Raw genomic sequence first — 19,376 nt, 5'->3', positions numbered from 1 at the left:
CAATTCAACTCACCAGCTAATATGTTGTACTGTGCTGTACAAGAGCAAAAAGTAGATTAATTGTACAACCCAACATGAGGGTTGCTTTATTTATTTTTTCTTACAAAATGGCCAGAGGGCATCAAGCCCCTGATAGCACACCTGGGAGAAGTCACAAGAAGCTTCTACACAAACACTAACTCTTTTTTTTTCTTTCTTTCTTTCCCAACCCACAAGGACTGCTTGAGATTGAGACAACCAGAAAGGACTAAAGATGTCTGAAGGTAGTTCCCTGGCCTTGTCTTCTCCTTATCCCTCTCACTCGTTTAGAAACAAGCACGTATGAAGTCTCTCTCTCCCCCTTCAATTATGTCATTTGTCCTCTGCTAACTCTTATCCACATTAAAAAAAAAAAAAAAATCCTTCTATCCAACATTATAATTGGAGGAGCTTTAAATAGATAATTTAACCTTGGGAGGATGTTCATTTTCACTGAGCATATCTCTCCAATCTATGAAACAGACAAACCCTTTCACCTGAGCATGCCATTCTTTAATTGTGACAGCACTGTGAGATAATTCATTTCAAATAGTTTAGCAACCCAGGGGGAATATGAATGCCCAAATATTTAACAGACAATGATGTCTTTTCAAATGAAAACTCAGGCTTGCAAACGTAGTTGTTGCATGATCAACAGCCTACCAGTACCATCACCCAGAGACAATTTATTTTACACACCAAAAAGAATTGCTTTTTCAGAAACTATTAGGTAATTAGTGAATGTATAATTTTTGATCTGTCTCAGACACTGCACATCAGTTTACCAGCTCCTAACCCCTCTCAGAAGAGAGCTGATTAAAGAAAAATGGAAAAACTGCTATTTGTCCTCTTTGAAAAGTTCTACCAGCTCAGTATCAATGTTGACTTAATGATTATGAAGCTCAAGAGCAAGCCAGATTTATCCTGAAACCAGCCTTACAGAAGCTCAAAGGGTAAAGGTGTAGCTGTAACGTCCTCTAGGTCAGAGGAACTCAAATACGCTGAGGAAAGGCTTCTTTTTTTCAGAGGCATAGGGTGGTCTGACAGACAGGTGCATCGAGAAGGAATTCAAGCCATTAAAGGAAAAAAATAAACAAATTCTCAGGGGAATAGACAGCATCTTTTCCTCACTGTCAAGGTATTAACACTTAGCACTGTCAAACGTTAGGACTCCTATGGTTGTCTCCTAGCCCGATAAACAGTGCCCACAAAGATACCACAGAGGCCTCACAAGCATCTTGGATCCACTCAAACAGACCAATCTATTGCTGTGCAACATATATTTCTGGTCTTCACTCCCAAGAAGAAATCAGCTAGACTGATACCTGCATGCATAACTCCCAGGCCAAGGTGGCTGCCTGGCAGCCTAACTTCACTGATGGCGTGGCAATGCACCAAGATCTTGAATTCCCCACCAGAAAGGTGCTCCTCTCTCCCGAGATGCAAAGAGCACCACAGTAGCATGGCTTCTCTCTCTCTCTTTGTCTCCATAGGGATTAAAGAAGGACAAAGTCTTGCCATGTGATACCTAAATTCATCTGAGCCCAACAAATTGCAGCACAGTTGTTCATCTTCTCCTTTGCCACAACAGTGAGAGAAGCAATCCTGGCTTCAGCAAGCTGGTTCAGTCAGCCTTAATTGCTTATGCCTGGGCACACAACTTTGTCCTTCTACAGCAAGTCTTGGAAGCACCATCAATAACTTTTCCAGTACCTGCTGAACCAGAAACTAGAAGGGAGAAAGCACAGGCATCTCCTCATCTGAACGTACATCTTCACTTATACAAGCTCTCACATTAATGAACCAGAACCCTCCAGCCACACTCGCACAGCTGGGAGAATGCAGTGAGGAATCTCACAGTGTTTCTCTGACCAAACGAATCCATGTCACTGAATGTAAGGAAACAACTAGATGCCTTCCACAGAATCTCCTTCAACTGCAATGGTTTAAGCACCACGGAAGATATAGGAACATAAGGAGCCAGGACAGACTGTGTGTATGGATATACTGTGATGAACACAGTCCAAACTGTTCAAGCCTAAATTATAATGCTTCTCAATCAGGAGTGACTTTGGTCTAAGGGGAACAAATGAGTTCAGTTTGCCAGTCACAGGTGTGATGTGTTCACACTGGCCTTCATTGAAAGGAAGAAAGGGTATCAGATCCAGCTTTTCTGTAGCTGTCAGATCCAACTTGAATAACAAAAGCTAGAGCAATTCCATCTCATTCAACATCCTGGAAGAGATGAAAATGCATGTTGTCATCTGAGAAGTGCTGGTTACACACAAGACAACTTAAGAAGTTATTTTTAGCATGTTTGTCCAACTTCGTCATTTCAAAAAAAGCTACAGTCCAGTCCATTGTACCCTTCTCAGGGACACTGGAACATGAGAAGACATCGAGGTCATTAGGGGCAACACACCCCATAGCTCTTAAAGGCCTTTATTTCCTCAAAGTAAGGTTTAAACCAGGATAATAGAAACTATCAAGATTAGGATTCTACAACACAGAGACCTCAGAATCAGGGTTTTTTTCCCCTCAAAATTATCATTGCATCCCTTCAATTATTTTATGCCTTGGGCAAATCACCTATCATTTGGTATAATACACCATGCAATTTCATTATAGCCGTCACTTGCAGAGTTCTCACTTGTTGCACAGTGAGAATCCAGGGCTTCACAAACACTCCTGGCATTGAACAGAAAACAGATGAACTGGGGAAGACGTAGCAGCGAGAAGTATAGCTGAAGTTTATATTAAAATATTTGCTAAAATTAAACTGATTTTTAGAACACCAATACATATTTTACACAGACTCTGTTGCCACTGTTTCTATTACTTTTTCAATCATTTTCTTGAAACACTAAAGGAAATACATAGTTGGTAAAATGGAGCATAGACAGGAAAAAGGAGCAATCTGACTGCAAGCATGATTGTACAAATAGCTTGCTTCTTCACTGGTTTTCCTCATTGAAAACAAATGTGTCTGTAGGCATTAGTGTTTGAAAACAAGCAATCTCCACACATTTTCCCTCCATGACACAAACTGCCCAAACCTATGAAGCAACATGTAAACAATAAAACATCAATGCTACTGTAGCTTTTCAGGGAAGAAACTGCAATGAAGTATCATTGTCCTTTATCAATGTATCCTGGAGTAGATAGGTTTTTTTTTTCTTGTCAACATTTCAATAAATCAGTCACTAGTTAGATTTGATCTGACATTGCACCATCACACTCAAGGTGGAAAACTCCACTGAACTGAACAGGGAGGAGTTTTTCCAGACCAAAACCAATAGTCCTGTATAACTAATTACCTGTGACTGTGTAAGCCTTTCTCCATACCACTTCAACTCTGGAGCAAAATTAACAGGTACTACCAGTTTTTATATACATACATACAACTCTGGCTTCAAAGTTTACAAAAAAACATTAGCTAAACACACTTCAGCCACAGGAATCAGAAGACCATCTGACTTCAGTATCACCTACCAAAGAAGTTTCATACCCTATAAAGGAGATTCATCTGTTCTTTGGACAAGACTGTTCTTCCAAAGGGAAAAAAAAAAAATCTGATTTTGCAATTTTGCCTATACACATGGATTCAGACACACATCATGAATCCCCAATGTGAAGTCAGTTCTACTCTACTACTACAACATCTGCTGAATATTCATTCTAATCCACCTACTAACTGTTTTACTAATAGAAGAAACCTATTCAGGTATATAATTCCTAAGCTTAATTATTATTATGCCAGGTTTTAGAAGCAGTAGTATTCATACATAAATATATATATAGCAACACATAGCAACTTGAATGCAAAACAGCACCTCATAAGTGCTCAGCAGACCAGACAGAGCAGAGGACTGATCCTAGAGCATCCTCCTGAGTAGTAAGGATGAGATACAAAATATGTGAAATCAGGTCCCAATGTCTGGAAGACTGCTCCATCTGCTCAGCAGCAAGGGAAAGAACGACACAGCCTCAGCTTATGCGTTCAGGCACTGGTGACTCTTCCTTGAAGCCCACCTAAGGCCTGAATAGCAAACACTGTATAAACAAAAGGGCCCAGCTACACCAGAGAGGGATGGGGCAAAGAAAGGAGCCCCCACTCCAAATGGGACCATTCATGCGTATGAGAGGTAAACACCTACAACAAAGACAGTACAGTGCTCACAAAGGCAGCACTTGCTGGATTTTGGTTTTGCAGCAATGAGGATAGCTCAGGAACCCATGTGGCAAAGACTACCAGAATAACCAGGAAGGCCAGTGACCATCAGAACAATTCATCAGTGGAAGACAGTCTAGATGAAAGAGCAAAGGAATGGCAAAGCAGCTTTCTAAAGGTATTTGATAGTACTGAATAATAGACATTTCTTCAGCCTATACTCTTTTTGAGAGAGGCTGCAAATATTCAAGACACTCTAACAGTGTATTATCCTTACAGTCCAGCTGAAAGATATAAGGAGCTTTTATATGTGCATATATATAAAAATATACACAGATATATATATATATACATACACACACATATAAATACACAAACCACAGCATTACCTCAGTCACAACCACCTTGGCACACTGATGTGCCATCCTGGAAGGTATGACAGCAGAGTCACATAATAAAAATGCACACATGTAAGCAGGTCTCTCATATAACACATGTGAGAGGACAGCAAGGGCTTAAACAGCAAAACAAATCAAGCCTTCTCCACTTTACTTGCAAGCATGAGAGCTAGCAGGAGGGTCCAATTTTGTTGATGCTGCTTGTATTGATCACAGCAGAAGTCACTGGTTGGCACCAAGGGAAGCACTGAACAATTCACCGGCTTTCCAGAGCAGGCAGGACAGTGCTACTGGCTTTGATCCTTTATTTCACTCAGTATTGTATGGCCCAGACAGTCAGCAAGAACAGAAATGGTGTTCACCAAAACCATGTATTTTATTTCCAGCTCATCAAGAAAGAATACTCTAAGACACATGTGCTTCAACATTATTTCCAAGGAATACAACCCATTTCAGCAAACTCCAGGATGGCCTCTGTTTCACAAATAGAAGCAAAAAGGCAAATCAAACTGAATGCCCTGTCTCTCATACTCAGCATACGTAGTTTAGAAATGTGCAGGTTTGCAAAGAAATAAAACTCTGCTTTATTACAGTGGGTGCTCATAGTCTCAGTTCAACAGAAAGCACAACTGTCAGGTAAATTAAAAACCGAAGATCAGAACAGAATTATTTAGCAAGTGAATCTGTTACTAATAGAGTGCAAATGAGACAAGCTAGAGTTGTTACCCGTTGACAGCATGCATCTTACAAGCCTTGCCTGGCTCTGCAGACACAGTCTGCACCCAAAATGCCTGATGATACCTCCCAAATACAGAAGCAAATGGGGGAATGCAATCTCAAACTAGAGAATTGAAGAGTCATTGATCAAGATAGCAATCAAAACTGTAAAGCGTGAAGGTGTAATCAAGATGACTGAAAAACTCTAAGACTCCTCAGATCCAACAACAAAAAAAAAAAGTTAATTTTCTTCCTAAGTTAGTTTTCACCTTGAAAGCTAATTGTTCAAAGAGAAAGGGTCACACTACTTAATAACATGAAACAGAGGAAGCAGTACATGCAGATAGTGTTTGACAAGAGGTATTAATTACCTTTTTGACAGGGAATTTGTTTTCACTGTAACTTATTACTCCTTGCACTGAACTATGGATTGGGACTCACTTATGATACATGTCACTAGCATGTGGACAAGTCACTTTTACCTTACATTCCTGGATTACTATGTACCAGGACTGCTCATATATTTCTCAACACAGCTGGCTTCTTGGCACATACATTCCTGTGTGGTTTTAAGTGATTGGTTAAAAAGAAATGTTTTACTGTTTTGGTATCAAATTCAAGAAATTCACACACAACTATTAAGTTGCCGTGAAGGATGAAGGAAATGTGCTCTTCATCAGTGTCATCTAGTTACTAATTATGTTTTATAGCAACAAAACATAATTTGTAGCAGTTTACTTAAGGGAACAGACTCTTGCTTCGATGACCAGGGTAGCCAGATCTGCTTCTTTTTGCCCTTGGTTTGCCCTCTTCCTTGATTTATTAACATATCTCAACTAAAGCAAGCGAAAGCAAAAGAAAAGGTGAGAGAAAACTGAACTCAAGAGATCAAAGTAACAGATAGCTCTTAATACTCAAGAAACTTCAAAGGAAAGGTAAATGGGAAAGGAGATTTAGACCATCCAAAAGGTTCTTGTATTCAAAATTAAAAATTTCAGGAATTTCTAAACATTTCTGAAATTATGAGAAGCATTGGGCAAGATCACAGCAACTCAAAGAACCACCTGATAAAAATACTGTCATTCATGTCTCCAGGGACTCAAGTTTCAGATGGTAATTTATAACAAGATGCAGAAGAATATAAATTCTCATACAGACACTGGCCCAACATTACTAGATGCTGAACTTCACCCAGATGAGGTAGAGCAAACACCTTACCAAAAGTTTCCACGCAGGAGCCAGGTTCTCTACAATAGCAGCTGGTCTACCCTTTTGGCAAATGCTGTTTCTTAAGACACAAACTATTTCTTCCAACTGGATACCTACATCAGTGACAGGGAGCCTTGCCAGTGAAAACTGAACCTTCATGAACAGAGGGCAACCATGACACGGTAACGTGCCCATCTCTGTCCATTTGGGCAGACTGTACTGCAAACTAAAGAGGATGATTTCCTGCACCCTGTGATCAACTCGCCAGAGCAGCCACACATCCTATTTTAGACACTTCATCAGAGCATTACCTTCAGATATTTATTTCAATATTACGTTATGGTTCATCATTGCCTTATCTAGGAACTACCAACATTGCTTCAATCTAAATTCCATGCTGAATTTGACCCACGTTAATTGTTATTGCTGGCAATCTGCTGGCTGTGTGGTAAAAGCCAGCTGACAACATGACAACAGCTTCTTACATGAAGTGGTGTGATCCAGAAATATCCAAGCCAAGGACGGAAGGCACAGAGACCCAGACTCTGCTTTTTGCACTGGAAGTCATCCCTGCAGAACATTGCCCAGATGTGCCAGGGGAAGCCCGTGCTACCCTGCCAGTGCAGGACTCCTGGGTCAACAGCATTCACCACAGGCTCCAAGCATATGCTTCCCCTCAAGATGTTTTTAAACTACTTCTAACTGCCAAGTATTTGTTACTGCATTTATTTCTCTGTGATGATTTAAAATAAATGTTTATTTTTAAATCCTATTTGACATTTTGTTAGGTACACTGGAAAATAAACCCATTCCTACATATGCAAAAATTAGGAATTAATGAGGTCTGGCAATTATCTTGATGGAAAGAACCAAGTGACTTAGTTGAACATACAGAGGTTTACTAAAAAAAAGCCTGCTCTAGTAGTTAAAAAACAAACAAAATTGCTTCTTATTGATTTTAATTTAGGTTGAAACACTAGCTGTCTCTCCAACAAAGCCAGAAATGGAAACAACTATAAATGAGTACAAGATGTGATAAGATAGACAGATTCTTAAGCAATCTAGTATAGAAATGACCTCCAGTTTAGACAGTTGTTAAAATATGATATCATATGTATGGATCAATAACTAAGTTTGCATTTGTCTCGGCTCCAAAAGCTAGAAAGCTACAAAGCTGCATGTCTTTTTTTTTTTTTTAGTTACTCTGAAACGTTGTCCAATTAAGCTCCACTGTTTTGTTGTTTTGTTTTTGTTTTTTTTTTCCTTACAGATCCTCTAGATTCTAATTTACAAATAAAATCAAGAGAAGCAATTAAATGTTAAGTACTATCAGCATGTTTCCCCAAGTGAGGCACATGTGCAACAGAACAGAAGTAGCCAATCTTGATACAGAAGGACAGGTTACAAATTGAAATACATTTGTATTACCATTACTTGCAGACTTCACGCTCTAGCAAGTAATAACACTGGGCATCACGCTGCCCTCCCGTGCACAGCGGAGGCTCTTTGACCACGAGTCTCTCCTGGGCTGCAGCAGCTGCAGACGCGCTTTACTCCTCATCTCCAGGGCAAGCACGGACACAGAGCAGGGGCAAGCAGGGGCTCCGGGTGCACAGTACGAGTATGTGCAGTGCAGAACAGTGCTAGAAGGGACTTTTGGTGATGGCCATCTAGTCCATCATTTTAAAGGCTAGTTAAAACCTTCCTGGCAGACTGCCCGGTCATTCTTCTCTGCTCTCCAGGCAGCACGAGCTGCCAGGGCCTGCCTGGCTCATACAGCACTTTGTCCTCCTGAAGCACACAAGAAGTATCAGTATCAATCAAGCACAATTAAGTTTATGATCCTTTCAGCATGCTAGAACTTGATCCAATATTAGCTGATAGGTATGGATTAGGTCTTCTCCATGTTTTTTGTTGAAGGCTGTCACATTTGGAAGATTGGACTTCCTCTCTCCTTTAGTTATAAGGATCTTGCCACCTTCTCCTCTGCCCTCACAGGCACCAGCCTCTTCACAGACAGGATAATATTAGCTGAGGGAGAAGGAATTGGTTTTCCTCATTTGGTGCCTGGTGCAAGTTTGCTCAAAACAAACGCGATCAAGATGGAACACTAAAAAACATCCAAGGGAGGCTTAATAGAAATTCCTATAATGGAAACAGTGCCACATTAACAGAACAGATCTACATTCTCCCAACTCAATATCCAGTCCCACCACCTGCATCTAGCAGCAGAAGAGAACCAGGACAAGATAACACTATCCACCAAAACCAGCAGCATGAGTAACAGTAACCAGGCGAGATTATGGGCAGGAAAAAAAAACACATTCCTAAAGAAATTTATTGCCATCTTGGAGTTACATCCAAATCATAACCCCCACTCCAAGTTTCCAATGAAGCTCACCTGTTAACCACATCAGTGTTATCACACATGGGTGATAACTGTGACCAGAAGGTCACAGTCATATTGGGGAGTTGTGTGGTGCTTTCAGTTTACATTGCTTAACAGAAGTCAAGCCCCAATATACCCATTTTAAATAACTCCACAACAGACACCTGGATTGTTATGGGATGCACTGACTGCTACTCCCTTAAAAACTGTTGGACTACAAAAGGAAACAAACAAAACCAGAACAAAAGATGCATCTAAGGCACTGGGATTCCAGATGTCTTAATTCAAAGAGTCCTACCTGCCTTTCTATTGCTAAAATTGCCATTATAGCTGTATTCAAATCACATTTAAAAAAAAAAAAAAAAAAAAAAAAAAGGAGATCCATTCAAAGACTCTATGAAAATAAAGTTTAAAACCCTAAGAATTAGTGATCCAGACCACATCCACTGAACAGCATATTATTTTATTCAGTGCTGACTCCAATAACCATCTAGAAGCCATACTAGGCAAACAATCAACATGAGCTTTCTTGCTGTGGCAGAAAAAACACACCACTGAAAAATCCTTGGACAAATAGAGGGCAATAGCATCACACATATATGATATGAATAAGACCAGTGTTCAGATCTGGTACACACATTTCTGAAAATAAGGGGGGGGGGGGGGGGGGGGGGGGGGGGGGGGGGGGGCGGGGATAGAGACGCACAGACGGGTGGAACGGAGGGGATGGAAAGAAGAAAGGGCAAAAAATATTGCTCAAGAATTATTCAAGGACTGGATGAAGTCTGATAGCAAAAGGCTTGTGGAGTTCAGGTCACTGACTTAATCAGGATATACTAACATGCCTTTATTGTCATGTGTAAGTACTTTCATGGTAACAAAGTATCAGAGGCCCCTAAACTAGTAGAAGAAAGTAAACAGATACAAGGCAGATGTTGAAGTGGCTGTGTATTTGCAGTTTGAGCTTCACAGCTACAGTGAATAATTCAAATCACAACATTTTTGATGTCTTATTTATTTTGGTAACTATTCAAGGAAAAGAAGCTGGGTATCACTTCAAAATGGGCAAGCAAATATTTGATTTTAAAAAAAACAAACAAACAACTGACAGCTGTGGACAGAAAAACCTCACAAATACCTTTGCAACAGCTACAGCTTTGGTCAAAAAGCTAGGTACAACCCAAAAGAACGATTCCAAGGATTGACACACATGACAAGCATCCCTCCAGAAAGCCAGAATTTTAATGGAAGAACAGGACACCTCTGCTTCACAGTGAGCAGAATCATACAAAGAGGTGGTTTTGCATTTCACCACACAGGAAAGGTAAAGCCCTCCAAGAAGCATTAAGACAGTATCAAAACTGTGCACCTTGAACACAAAGCCAGCCTATGGAAATATTGAAAAGAACATGCACAGTCATTTTTCAGAATAATGTCATGATGAGGGCTATGGTGCAAATTCACAACTGATGGAAGCTGCCACAGAAACAGTAGCGTCAATCATGCTATGAAAATTTGCACCAGCTGAGGACCTGCCATTATGCCAAGATAAAACATTATAAACTTGCACAGGTTTACAAAGATAACAATGAATTAATTTACAGTAAACAAAAGAGAAGCACTTTACAATGCATAAACAATGTAGTAAGAAACAATTTAAGAAGTCACAGCTTCTGAAACTGCTGTCACCGAGCCCATACTTTTAACACTTACTTAAATAGCTAGAACTGCACAAAGGTGTTGCTTCAGAACACAAACAGCTATACAGAAGCCATATAATCTGATGCAAAACCCTTGGGCAAAGAAGAAAGGAAAAATAAACAACTAATTTTAGAACCTGAACACTCCATTAGCAATTTTCACCAATTAAAATATGATGCAACTACTGTCAACAGGCAAATTTTACTTGTATTTTAAGCATGGATTTAAATATAAAATAAACAAGCTACCACACTGTAAGACTAATAAGTAAATTAGTTACAAGTAGCATGGAGGCCAACAAGAAACATTCGACTACTTCTCTCTGCCTACATAGTAAATGGCTGCAACATTTGAGACAGTCATGCTGCACAAACCCTCATTCCTACTTTGACTGCAGTAAATCTACACTATAATCTCCCGAAATCTGAAAGCACCTTAGGAATCAAAACACCAGTGAAAGTCTATCAAAAATTTAATCCCTAAACTCACTTGTGATAGCAGTGTAGATCTGTACTTAGTTATTTGAAAGCTACTAGGTGTCTTCATTGTCTCAACTTGGAATTTTCAGGGGATGAGGGTTGGACGGATACAGCAATCTCATGCTGAAGCTTATATAAGCATACATACATCCCCCGCAAAAACCACTAAACTTGCTCTAAGAAACTCTTAGCCAAAACTTGTTTATACTGAGATGTATATTGCTAACTCAGCAACCTTCTAAGATATTAAAAAAAAAAAAAAATTAAAAAATGGAGTGAGGCCCAAGAAAGTAAGTTGCCTACTGTTTAGGATCAACAAGGGTCAGGCCAGAATTGTTTCTATTTACCTCTACAGTAGAAAAATGGCTTATCCAGTACATTAGCACAAGTCATTTTGCCTTCATATCCTGCTTATTCAGTGCTCACCACTTGTTACTGTGAAGGCCTCTTCCACTCTGAGACAGCTAACACTGCTTTTCAACCAGTCTGACAAACAGACCAAGGAACTCCAGATCTAAGACTTCAGACTGTTAAAAAAAAAAATAACCCAAATTGTAGATTCTTTTATAGGAATAAGGAAAGGGCAAGGCACTGCTTTGATTAAAGCAAGTATCATAGCATTTTATAGGTCTCTTACAAGCCTCCTGCAAGGACAGAGGATGGAAAGAGTGAAGTGTGGGAAAATGGAACAACTGTCCGCTTTGCCTGCAAGGAGTTATCAGATAGCTTTCCTTTACTGTCAGCAGAATAAACTGACTCCCAACAGAATAACTTTAACAGCACTGTCAGGGAGACGAGCACATTTTATTTCAAAAAAAGAGAACAAAACACCTGCCACAAGACCAAGTAACATCCCACATTTTGCTCCTAAATACCAGTACAGCTCTTCAGGGCTCAAGGTCTCATTCATTACGTAGCTGCAAGCAGAGAAAAGGATTTTTCAAAGCAGCTTTCCTAAGCTAAGCATCCAAGTCTCAAAACACCTAGATTTTCTTTAGAAAGGCCTCCATGCTATGAATGCAAAGTCCCTCAAAGCAGGCACTGGCACATGATAAACATATTCAGGCATCAGTGCAGCATTTATGCATAGAAAAACTGCAACACCCACGTCAATTGAGATTTTATGTGTCAGTACTGCTGGCAGGTGAACAATGTGGTCAAGTTTTAAGTTCTAGAAAATGGTTCATCATAATTCAAATGACTTGATAATTAAGAACGCTAGTACTTCAACTCCCAAGCAAACTTAGAGATGCATAATAAAACCACATTAAAAAAAAAAAAAAAAACAAGGCCATGTACTAACTGATTTTATTTTAACCATAGTTCACTTGAAGACTAATTCAAATTGCTGTGAGGTGAACCCATTCAGTGTAACAAAAACATCTTAGAGTAATCGCACAAACTTCTTAGTTCCCTTACTGCCCTGTGTTTTCCCTCCTCCTCCAGTCAGCTGGCAAGTTTGTTCCCCACCACTGTTACCTTCAGCTTCCCATTGATATTGTTAGCAATCGGAGAAAAGGAAAAATAAAACAAGAACACCAATGCCCATCGAGTGTTGAAGTATCTTCACTGCTGTGCTTGCAATCTGCACCCTCATTCTTCTGTTCACTTTCTGGGTGGGAAGGGCTTCTGCTCAGGCTCCAAATATGTAACCGCTCATGTCATAAACCAGGAATCTACCGTATGCTGACAGCTGTGCCTCAACGAGATGACCATACATTGAAAGGCAGGCATTTGAAGACATAACCAATGTAGCCGCGATGTATCTAAGAGTACACCTGACCTCCCTGAAGTGGGGCAAGATTACTTTGGAGAGCTGTACCACATGTTAGCAACATTAAAAGAAAGAAGCCAGTTTAACTTGCCTTGGGACAAGTAATGTGGATGGATACCTGCAGCCTATGACGTCGATAACATGACCATCAGCACTACCAAAAGATATTGTGATTTCCATGATTTTTCTTTTTCTCTAAATGTTTATTGACACATGAATGTAAAAGCCAGTTGCTTTCATCACAAGTTGTTCTCCAGTTGGGCATCCCCAGTTGGTCATGCCCCAGGTTCCTCTGCTTGGTATGAAATGTACATCAATGTACATCTTCCTCCTCTGCTTTGCCACCAACCCCTGCGTGTTCCTACAAAGGTGATACAGGGCAATTCTTCCTGGGAGTAACTCTGGCAATCGATGAAGTCACATTCCTGTCAATCTGGTGGAAGAAGATGCAGGTCCCACAATTTCACGTGGAAGAAACATTGACAGGAGTTTACCTCTTGAAGAAGGGGAAAATTCTTAAACATACTTAGGCACCTGAAGCAGCAAGCAGTCCCCAGAAGGGATATATAAAACCATCAACTAACCCATTTGGTGCCTATCTGCATCCTCAGATGACTCTGTATCTTTTAAGAACATTTGTCTGATGAGATTCCACTTCCTTAAATACTTCAAAATTGTTGTTTTAAATTAAACTTTAAATAGCATGGCATGTAAACATAAATAATTACAATTTTGTCAACACACAGGAACAACTCTGATCTTTAAAAATGGAAGCACGGTAACTTAGGCAAACAGAAATTAGTCTCATTTTTCCATAATTTCTCAGATTAAAGTTATATATTAGCTAAAGTACAGTGTTATTACTATACCCTTAGGCTTCAGAGCACATCATGCCACATGTTCATTTGGCTGCTAAAAAGCAGCAACCAAATGATTAGCGTTTTTTTTCAAGGACAGTTGAGATTAATAGTTTGAAGTAATTTCTTTAATTTAACCATGAAACTTGAACACTGAAATTAGACTCAACATTAATAACATTTTATTTCAGAAAACTCCAAGTATGTTAGTCCTTGAGCACTGATCATAAGATGGATAGAGTCCTCACTGTTATCTGTCTTTCCTGTAATTGGAAACAAACTCCAACTATTAAACTTACAGAACTTGATAACAGTACAGCTTTAACTGAGTGCACATATGACAACACTTGCTCCTGCAAAGACCCAGAAACTGGGAGTGAAACCATCACCCTGCTGAAATGGTTTTCAGTGATTTTTATGGTACCAAGCAGGACCTCTTTGTTCAGTAGAGGTTCCCAGCACAAATGCAGGAGGGACAGATGAACAACACAACAACTCTGTGCTAGACTCACAGAAGTTCCTCATTGCTCTGACCAAGAAATCCATTTTCTGAACAGGATCAAAAACCCTTTCAATCCCCATTTCCTAGACAAAAAGGAGAGGAGACAGGGGATGAGAGAGCAGTAACAGGAATCGTAACTCATGCACACAGGCAAAAATCCTCCTCGCTCTTCCAAGCAGAGCAACATTCCCAGCCTGAATACAGGCTTTGCAGACACTGCAAACACCCCAACATGACTGAGGAAATTCCAATTACCCTCAAATTGTGTTCCTTTCTTTTTTTGAATATACTGAAATCCCTTCCTTCCGTGATGCCTCTTCCTCCCTCTCCAGTTTAGGAAGCCTCTTACTCTGGCTGCTAGTACAGACGGCTCCTGTGACTACTTGAAGACTTTTGAAAGCCATGTCCAGACTCTGTTAACCATGAATCAGCTCCTGTAAACCTGCTAACAGATAGCAAAGCTCTCCCTTGAGTTTTCCTCCCAGAAGCACACCAGCAAGCTCAGCTCTTACAGCCTAAGAAGGCTCACTTGACATTCTTTATCTGCAAGGACTCCATTAGCAACTTCCCGTAACATAAAGCATATTTTAAAAAGGCACTGAAAATAAGGGATAATTAAAATGTAAGAAGTGTCATCTTCATAAAAGCCACAGGACTAAAAAAAGTCTTGGAGGGCCCTCTCCTGTACGTTCCGTATTTCTCTATGTGCACAATGCACCTTCCTCTGCAAAATCTTTAATAAACAAAGCCAGTCTTCTCTGTACCTTTAAAAATATCTGAAGTAGCATTTGATTAGTTCATAGGAAAAAGCTCCTAGTATATTTTTTCTCCAAGCAGAAGACAGTTACATGCAAAATTAACTCTCAACTCAGAACTATAAAGACTCAAAATCCAAAACCCATTTACAGGCAGTTACCAGGTCAGCAACAATTTGATCCATTACCAAAGAGCTAATCTAGACTCAAGAAAATTACTTTCATTTATGCATCTAGTCTAAAAGAATGCTAACAATTGTCACTCCTTTGATGACAGGATTGTCACAGCAACAGCTAAGAACTGCACAAATGCTTACTTTTTCCTTTACAAAAAATATTTATCCTCTCTTGGCAAAGCACTGAGAAACTACATAGTAAGGATATCACAGTAGTGTTAATATTTATGTCTTACTGATTTTTGGTAGTGTGAATTTAGATTAATGAGCAAACAGACCCCATGGAAACCACCTCTCTTACCTTGTCTTAGTTTGATTTATTAAGCAATGCAATTACCAGTGACAAGCCCACAGAGAAATGCACTCAACACTTCAGAAAGCAAAAACCTTACCCACGTATTTTTTGTGCAAGAATGACTCCTTCCTCTTACTGCAACTAAAGGAACAGCAACAAAAATACCTACTTAAACACTGAAAACCTTTTACAATCCTCCTAACAAAGGAATATTGCAAAGACTTATTTTCTACATGGTTCATTTATTGTTGTTGTACAAAGAAAAAAATTAGCCTTTATGTTTCTTCACAAAGTAAAGTGATTTGCAGGGGAGAAAAGAAATTGTGACCTCTCTTTCATTTAAAGGGAGCTAGATATGGAGCAGAGGGAAGAAAGGTGCTTGTAAATTAACTCACAAAATAACGAAGATGTTAATTCTCTAATCCTCCCTAGAAATTGCTATGAAAAGGTACTGAAACATTTGGGGGAGATACTAAATGGTTAATATCTGGCCGGGATTCCCCGCCAACACAAATTCTGATGATTTGCCATTGGATGTTGTCAGCACCAATGTCCTGTTATAGACCACTGAGATCCTCCCTGCAGCTTTCCTGCCTCGGGCATCTCTGATGTACCAGATCACAGTATGGATCGTCCCTGCTTATCACGATGTTTCACTTACCACCCCCTTGCACACACACACGCACACCAGGTACTGCTGCTTTTCAGAAAAAGGCATAAAAGAGTAAGCAAGTCACTGAGGTCTAACATGATAGCTCTGTACAAAAAGTAAATGCAGAAAAGCCCGTCCAGAAAATAGTTTGCTTTCCAAGCAAACCTTTAGCAATGAACGGCCCTGAAACATTCCCAAGTATTACACAGCTGGTTTACGGTTTCTGGCCTTAAAGAGTTTACCTCCTCACAGGTCCATAGACCTACAACTCTCTGCTTGCATTCATCTTTATAGTCAAACCGTAATGTAAATATTTACCCAGTTCAAACATTCCTGATCTAAATCAGCAATCATACAATACTGTCATATTAAACCTACATCACAGCTTGTTTTCGTGAAGCGTTCCTGGAGCCTGCCTTCTAGATGTAATTACTGTACAATATATATCAGAACCAGAGAGAAAGGCTTCACTCTGAGGGCTGAAATTGAGAAGAAATCAATACAAAGAAGATAAATGTTTCTTCAAGAGATGCAGAGGTATTAACCCTCTCTCCAACTTATTTTCTTTCTGCTTCAAACCATTTTTCCATGTAAGAAGCTGCTGGAAAGATGGGGACAAGATGGGTCTGTCTGCTTATCTCTGTCTTTGGGGTTAAAAGAAAAGTGTATTTTAGGAGAAAAAAAAAAAAAAAAAAAAAAAAAAGAAACAGAAAGGTAAGTTCTTATAAAGCTCCCAGAACTTAAATGTTTCTTTTCACACCTGCACACCTGGACGCAGGCGACAACCCGAGCTGCAGCAGGAGCCCACGGAAGGGACAGGAGTCGCGGGGCAGGGAGCTCACGGCTGGAGCGGGGCTCGCCCTGCCCAAGGTCCCTCACGCCACACCCACGCCCAGGAAAAAAAAAAAAAAAAAAAAAAACCACTTTGGGGGAGTGCGGGGGTGCTAAGCCGTTTTCGGGAAGATCCTTTCAGCCGCAGAAGGGGAGTGGGGGGGGGGGGCGGAGAAAAAGGGAAAAAATCCCGCTGTGCTTCTGAGCTGGCTTGAGGGGGCTGAGAGCGGGCGGGGCCCCCGCTGCGCGCCTGCGGAGGGGCGCGGAGGGGCGCGCGGCCCCGCGGGGGCGCCGGCGGCGCGACAGCGCCCCTGGCGGACGGCCGGGGGCTCCGCGGAGGCGGCGGGAGCCGGAGCCCCGCGCGGGCGCTCCAAGTTCCCCCGGGCCGGGGGCGAGCCCATGGGAGGGACACGGGGGAACGGGACACGGGGTCCCACCGCGGGGCGAGCGCCCACCTGGCCCCGTTATCCGCGGCCGCAGCATTTCGGTGGGGAGGGGGGGGCGGCGAGAAGCGATGCGCAGACACAAGCCGTGGGGGGCGAAGAGGGGGTGTGGAAAGCACGGTGGGTGCCCCCCGCCCGCATAACCCCTCTCCCACGGGCGTGGAGTGATGGTTGCAACAGAGCCAACCCCGGGCGCGGAGACAGCGCGCAGCCCCGAGCCCCCCCCACCCCTCCCGCCCTGCCAAGGTCAGCGCGCCGGCACGGCGAGACACCCACCGTGGACACGAGTGGAGTGGGGAGAGTAGAGACTCGCACCCAACTAAGTTGTTGGCGGGGGACGGGAGGTTACAACAAGGGATCGGAGCGCAGAGTCCCGGCGCGGCGGGCGGCAGTCCCGCAGCACAAAGGGAGCCCCCGGGTAGCCCCACGAAAGAAGGGCAGCGCCCCACGACTCCGCCGCCCGCCCCACGCCACCCGGGGCTGCAATGCACCGGAGAGAGGGGATACGGCGCCGGGAGCGCAAAGCCGAGCCCACGCACCGCGCACGGCCCCACTCGCGGGCTGCGCTGCCCGCAGCCGGGAGGGTGCAGCGGAACTGGGGGAAACCCAACGCTGAGGCCACCCGTGCATAGGGGCCCCCGCGGTCCCCAGCGCATCCTCCGCACCCGCGGGGTGCCCCGCCGGCACCCCGGGGGTGGGGGGGGGACGCGGACACGTGTGGTGGGGGCACCGGGACACCCCCCCACCCCCCTCCTCAACCGCCGCGCTCACTCACCGGGGAAGCACACCACATCATGGAGCACAGAGCTGGTGATTTTCAAGAAAAAGATCCACCAACACGGTTGCAGTAGCCTCCGCATGTCCAAAGCCGCACATCGAAAGGGGAGAGGGGCTAAAATAATTCACACACAGGAAAAAAAAAAAAAAAAAAAAAAAAAAAAGGGAAAAAAGAAAGAAGAGGGGGGGAAAAAAAAAAAAAAGAAAAAAAAAAAAACTTGTTGAAAATAAGTTTCTCCCCGCACCCCTCTTCCTGCGGGAGAAAGCGGGGGGCTCCTGCTCGCCTCCTCAAGGAGGGGAGGGGGGAAAAAAAAAAAAAAAAATCAAAAATTCCCCCCAAGCGTGGGGCAGGGGGAGGACGGAGACGGCGCGCCGGCGGGGCGCGGGGATCCCCCGCGCGGCACAGCGCGGCGGGGCGCGGAGCGGCGCGGCTCAGGCGGGCAGCGGCGGCGGGGCGCGCGGCATGCCGCGGAACGGGGCGCTCAGAGCCGCCTCCGCGCACGGGCGGGCGGGCGGCGGTCAGCCGGGGCCCCGGCGCGCTCCATCCTGCCGTACAGGAAGTGGCGGGCGAGCCCGGATCCTGGCGGAGACTTTAAAGCGGGGCGAGGGAGAGAGAGAGGAGAGGAGAGGAGAGAGGAGGGAGCGGGAGGAGAGGAGGGAGCGCGGCGCGGCGGCGGGGGCGAGGCGGAGCGGGGGCGCGCCGGGCGCCCCGGAGGCGCGCCCCCGCCGCCCTTAAAGCGGCCGCGGCGGTGGGGCGGGCGGGCGGGCGCGCGCGCGCTCGTGGCGGGAAGGAGCGCTGGGTGTGCGCGCGCCCCCGCGCACTCCCCGCGGAGCGGCGGCCGCCCCTTCGCTGCGGTGTGAGGGGGGGGGGGGGGGGGGTGGGAATTGGGTGCAAAGTGTGTGATCGAGAGCGAAGCCGAGCGGGATCGGCCGCCTGCAAGGAATGTCCGCGGGTTTGCGCCCGCAGCCGAGCGGCCGCGGGTGGAAGTTACTCGTGCCCGTTACGCCGCCCTCGGTACGCGCCGCGGGGGGCCGGGGCTTGGGGTTGGGTGTCCGCGTCCCCGCCGTGTCCCCTCCCCGCAGGTGTGTGTATGCTTCTGCCTAGTGCCAGAGGTGCCCGAGGTGCCCACCCCCCCTCCCAAACCCCCCCGCGATCACATAGTTCTCCTCCGGCCCCTTCAGTACCGAGTATTGCCAGGGGGCCCCCCAAAAATCATACAGCTTAACGCTGT

At 43.6% G+C, this 19,376-nt stretch overlaps 1 protein-coding gene across 1 annotated transcript in view; it reads right to left on the bottom strand.

Annotated features, from left to right (window-relative positions):
- Positions 1-18,496, bottom strand: part of PTPRG (protein tyrosine phosphatase receptor type G) — a 413,639-nt gene extending 395,143 nt beyond the window's left edge. Inside the window, exon 1 of the mRNA XM_042799608.1 lies at positions 18,143-18,496. Within this exon, the coding sequence (XP_042655542.1) occupies positions 18,143-18,227 (85 nt within the window). The 5' untranslated portion in view covers positions 18,228-18,496. The remainder of the gene's footprint in view (positions 1-18,142) is intronic.
- Between the last annotated feature and the right edge of the window lie 880 nt (positions 18,497-19,376).

Source organism: Tyto alba, unplaced genomic scaffold (assembly GCF_018691265.1).
Source record: "Tyto alba isolate M040663 unplaced genomic scaffold, T.alba_DEE_v4.0 Super-Scaffold_3, whole genome shotgun sequence".
In the NCBI taxonomy this organism is placed as follows: domain Eukaryota; kingdom Metazoa; phylum Chordata; class Aves; order Strigiformes; family Tytonidae; genus Tyto; species Tyto alba.
Note: the sequence above shows the minus strand (reverse complement) of the source record. Positions and strands in the feature narration are given on the sequence as shown.